The 4504-nt window shown below is 38.1% G+C and overlaps 2 protein-coding genes across 2 annotated transcripts; both read left to right on the plus strand.

Annotated features, from left to right (window-relative positions):
* The first annotated feature begins 1569 nt into the window (after window positions 1-1569).
* Window positions 1570-2141, plus strand: LOC114420454 (protein MAIN-LIKE 1-like). Its single transcript, XM_028386345.1, has 2 exons — window positions 1570-1722; window positions 1836-2141. Exons 1-2 carry the CDS (start codon window positions 1570-1572, stop codon window positions 2139-2141), a joined length of 459 nt encoding a protein of 152 aa, XP_028242146.1.
* LOC114420455 (protein MAIN-LIKE 1-like) lies at window positions 2142-3126 on the plus strand. Its single transcript, XM_028386346.1, has 3 exons — window positions 2142-2228; window positions 2331-2495; window positions 2599-3126. The coding sequence occupies exons 1-3, from the start codon at window positions 2142-2144 to the stop codon at window positions 3124-3126; spliced, it is 780 nt and encodes a 259-aa protein (XP_028242147.1).
* Window positions 3127-4504: the final 1378 nt, after the last annotated feature.

Consider the following 4504-nt stretch of genomic DNA (forward strand, 5'->3'; position numbering starts at 1 on the left):
AAAATTAAGTTCAAAAGTAACATGATTAGGACAAATCCCTAAAACTTGATTAAATGTTGATCCTTGAGAGAAAAAGGAAAATGGGAAATCATTGCTTCACCTAACTCACCTGCCTAATGTCTATGAATTTCTTTTGCTCCCTCTAAAGCTCAAAGGCCTGCAATCATTTCATTCTTCAAAAAGCAGCCCAACCTCCTTTTGCTTTGAACAAAGACAATGAATTTTATTCATGTCTTAAAAGGAGAAAACATTCATTATCCGGTGGTCACACTACTAACTTCAATTTCAACGTTCACAACATATTTAGGACTAGCATTATTAGCTTTTTATAGAACTGGTCAACAAAAACATATTGGTCAATGTGGATTATTTCTAGATAGAATGCTATAAGGACAATCAATTAGTGTATATAGAAAACATTTAGAGAGAAAGTTTTATGAGGGTTCAGAGAACAATTAATCCAAATCCTATAATGATTGCAACTTTTACTAGCTGTTCTTATTTCTATTTCAGACTGAACATCAATATTGTTCTATATATTAATATATATTGTTCTTAGATGGAATTGTCACAAGCAGTATAACAAGGAATGGTCCTAGTTGTGGTAGCCAACAAGGGAGGGAATTGACATTGATATCATAATGAAGTGAACATGTTATGGCAATTGAATTAGTTTAATGTAGTGGGTTACTTCTATTAGAGTCATCCAAATTTGTACATTTTAGTAAGAATTTAAGTCTTCTTCTGCACTTGTTCAATTTAGCTATTTTATTCCTTCACTCAATCCTCTAATGGGTTTTATTCTAGCTTTGGTGAATTATAAAAATAGAACAAAACACAATATTGTGTTGAGAAATGGTATATTTTGATTCTATTTCGTTTATCCAGACACATCAAACACTATCTTAGCATTAATTCCTAATTTTCATTTATCCACACACATCAAACACATCAATCCTGGTTTGATTCTATTTCGTTTATCCACACACATCATTCCTTCATGAATCATTGTTTCTCAGATTCATAAAGCTCAGCAAGTTTCTCTCTAAGCATTTGAGATGCTGTTGACCACTAAGCATTTGAGATGTTGTTAACCATTATTTATGCTTAGTTTGTTTATCCACACGCATTTGAGATGTTGTTAACCACAAAACAACACCTTCCTGAATCAAGGTCAATACCACTAAGCATTTGAGATGCTGTTGACCATTGTTTGTCAGATTCATAAAGCTCAGCAAGTTTCTCTCTAATAAGTAAAACATATGATAAAACAACAAGTGGCCATTAGAGTAATTGAATTGACTCAACCAAATGCTTGAAATTTGAGAAAATGAAATGAGTGATGGATTTTGCGGTACTCATTTGCAGATCATGGTTAGGACTAGAGGATTAAGTTGTGCCTTAGGTCAGGTAACTGGCAGAGGTGTGGGCGGAGGAGATCGTGATGATTCTGATGATGCTCCACAGCTTCGACGGCCTACTGCATCCGCACGGAGGCAGCGAGTCACTGTGACTACGGATCACGTCGATGAGCCAGTCATCCCTGCGTCAGAAGTTTAGGATGACCCGATGGAGGCACCAACTGCTGTAGAGAACATTCCTATGGACACAGGCACAAAGGCTGCTGAGGATGAGCATGAAGGATTTCTGGGTGGTCCGAGCGAGCAATCCGTGTTGACCCTGTATGCGGATCACATTGCTTGCAGCGTATGGATGAGAGAGGTATTTATACTATTTATTTTTAGTTACTTGTAAATTATACTTTATGATTGAAATTAGTTTTCCTTTAAATAATGATTTTAACGAATTTTGCATTCCTTTATACTTCAATTCAGCAGCGTCCTGAATTGAAGCTATCCTCTCATTGGAGGAAGGTCCACAGTTTAGGCAGGCCTGCCCCTGCCATTGAGGGACTTGTTGCTGGTACAGGACTAAGTCCTCTGATCGCATGTTCGGTAGACACCGGCGATCGGGGACTTTTGTCCGCGTTTGTGGAGCGGTGGCACCGGGAGACGTCTAGTTTCCATCTCCTAGTGGGAGAGCTCACCATTACGTTGGACAACGTCTCCTCGCTTCTCCATCTTCCAGTGATTGGTGACTTACACGCTTTTGAGCCCTTGCACGTGGATGATGCGGTTTAGATGTTGGTGGACTTGTTGATGGTCTCTCCAGAGTCTGCTAGGGCTGAGACAGCCCAGTGTCGCAGACCGTACGTACGCCTGCAATGGGTACGTGATATATATGAGCGCCGATGCCAGGCAGGTCATTAGACAACTGCGGCTCGAGCATATCTTCTTCACCTTCTGGGTTGCACTCTGTTTGCTAAAAAGAGTGCAACCAATGTCCATGTTGTCTACTTGGAGGCCCTTCGTGACCTCAGTATGACGGAGAGGTACGCTAGGGGAGTGGCTGCTTTAGTGCATATGTACGACCAGCTGAACAATGCATCTATGAGCCACAACCGACAGCTTGGCGGTTACATCACATTGCTGCAGGTAACAAATATGTTTTTTATTCGTTCAACCTCAACAATGTTCAACTTTAAATTTTGTTACACTTTCATTATTAATGTTTATAATTTTGATGTTACATCTGTAGTGCTGGATTTACGAGCACTTTCCGTCGGTCGCGGACTCCACTGCTGATCAGGAGTACGACGAGGATTCTCCACGTTCGTGTAGGTGGATTGCGACCAAGAAGACCGTGAAGAGCATTCGTACGCCGGCATACAGGGATCGCCTGGACCGACTCCGGATTCCAGATGTCTGTTGGATCCCTTATGGGGAGCACCGGGAGGTCCGGGACTTCCACGTCAGATCGTGCTATTCCGGTCTCTTGCGCTGGGGGCCTGTTGCTATTTATTACCGACCAGAGAGGATCGTGTGGCAGTTTGGCTACACGCAGATCATTCCTGATCCTTCTGTCGATTCATGGGTCTCGTATGATGATATACATGATAGGTGGATGCACTACGAGGATCATATCGTACCAGCATGTGAGGTGTGCGTTGTGCCAGGGGCGTGTTCCAGTGACTACATGGACTGGTTCTTCCGCATCTCTCATCCTTTCATGACATCAGGCCACACATTAGATCCTTTGCCTCATGGTCACGCCCCACAGCCCTGAGTCGTCCCTCAGGCCCCGCAGACGGGTATCCCTCACGTGCCGGAGCCAGGAGCATCGTCTACATCTGCGGAGGAGCCTAGACATGCAGTGGTAAGTAATACTAATAATTTACTTCATTTACCTCAATATTTGCATAATAATTTGTGTAATTAGTTTGTTTTGTATGTAACAGAAAGTTTGTGATGACATTGCTGAGAGGTTGGAGCACCATCTGAGTCTAGGGGTGGTCATGCCTGGCTCATCGACACATGAGGTGATCGAAGAATTCCTCAGATTAGCCAGGAGTGTGACACAGGACCATCTAGTATACGTTAGGTGTAGACGCAGGCGGCGCACTGATCAGGCATAGTTTATGTACATATTTTATATTGATATTTCATGTATATACAGATATTGTACATGAACTCATTTCATGAGTATTGTTGGTTTTATTTATTTTCATTACTAATGTTAGTTTTATTTATTTTCATTGATTGTGTATTCCATTTGTGTCTATATACACGTGTGTTATTAAAATGGTCTAGTTAACTTAGTTATAGTATATGTAAATTATTATAAATGGTCTAGTTAACTTAGTTTACCAACTAATAAAAAATAATTTGAAATATAACTTTAAATATAATTGAAATAAGGAAGTTGAAAAGGGTGTAAAAAAAATTAAACAAAAAATGGACATCATTCGTTATCTAAGATCCTTATTTTATATAACATACTAATATTTTTAAATTCTCTTATAATTACTATTTTCCTACTTATACTAATGATCATGTAAAAAAATGTATTATAAAGTAGTTAGTATTTTAATTTTTAATATAATACTAATTTTTTTTTATATTCATTATAATATTAATAATGATATGATTAATTATAAAAATAAAAAATAAATTAATGATGATGATATTAATTTTATAAAATTATTATTATCTTTTATGTATTTATTGATTTTTATTAATATGTATAAAATAACCTTAAACAATATCTTTAAATATGTTGTATAGTTAATAAATTATTATTTTCTTCTTCTTACGGATCAAGTTGATCTGGAAGTTACGGATCAAGTTGATCCGGAAGTCTCTTACGGATCAAGTTGATCCGTAAGTCACTTACGGGTCAACTTACGGAACAATCCGTAAAAGGAAAATCAAACAAGGACAATTTCGCCATTTTTTTAAAATGTTGGATGCACTTAGCAACACTCAAAAGGTTTTGATATGTTATCAGTTTTTTGATCCATTCTTGGTTATTTTTTTGAATCTGTTCTGAACATCCCTAATCTCATGTACGAGAGTCCATTTCTAAGCTTTAGAAAAAGGTATGCCTTTAACTCCAAGTTCATCTTGGCTTTATTTTTAAGCTTTTTGTCCTTAAGTGAAAGACA

The sequence above is a fragment of the Glycine soja genome, chromosome 7, assembly GCF_004193775.1.
Source record: "Glycine soja cultivar W05 chromosome 7, ASM419377v2, whole genome shotgun sequence".
In the NCBI taxonomy this organism is placed as follows: Eukaryota; Viridiplantae; Streptophyta; class Magnoliopsida; order Fabales; family Fabaceae; genus Glycine; species Glycine soja.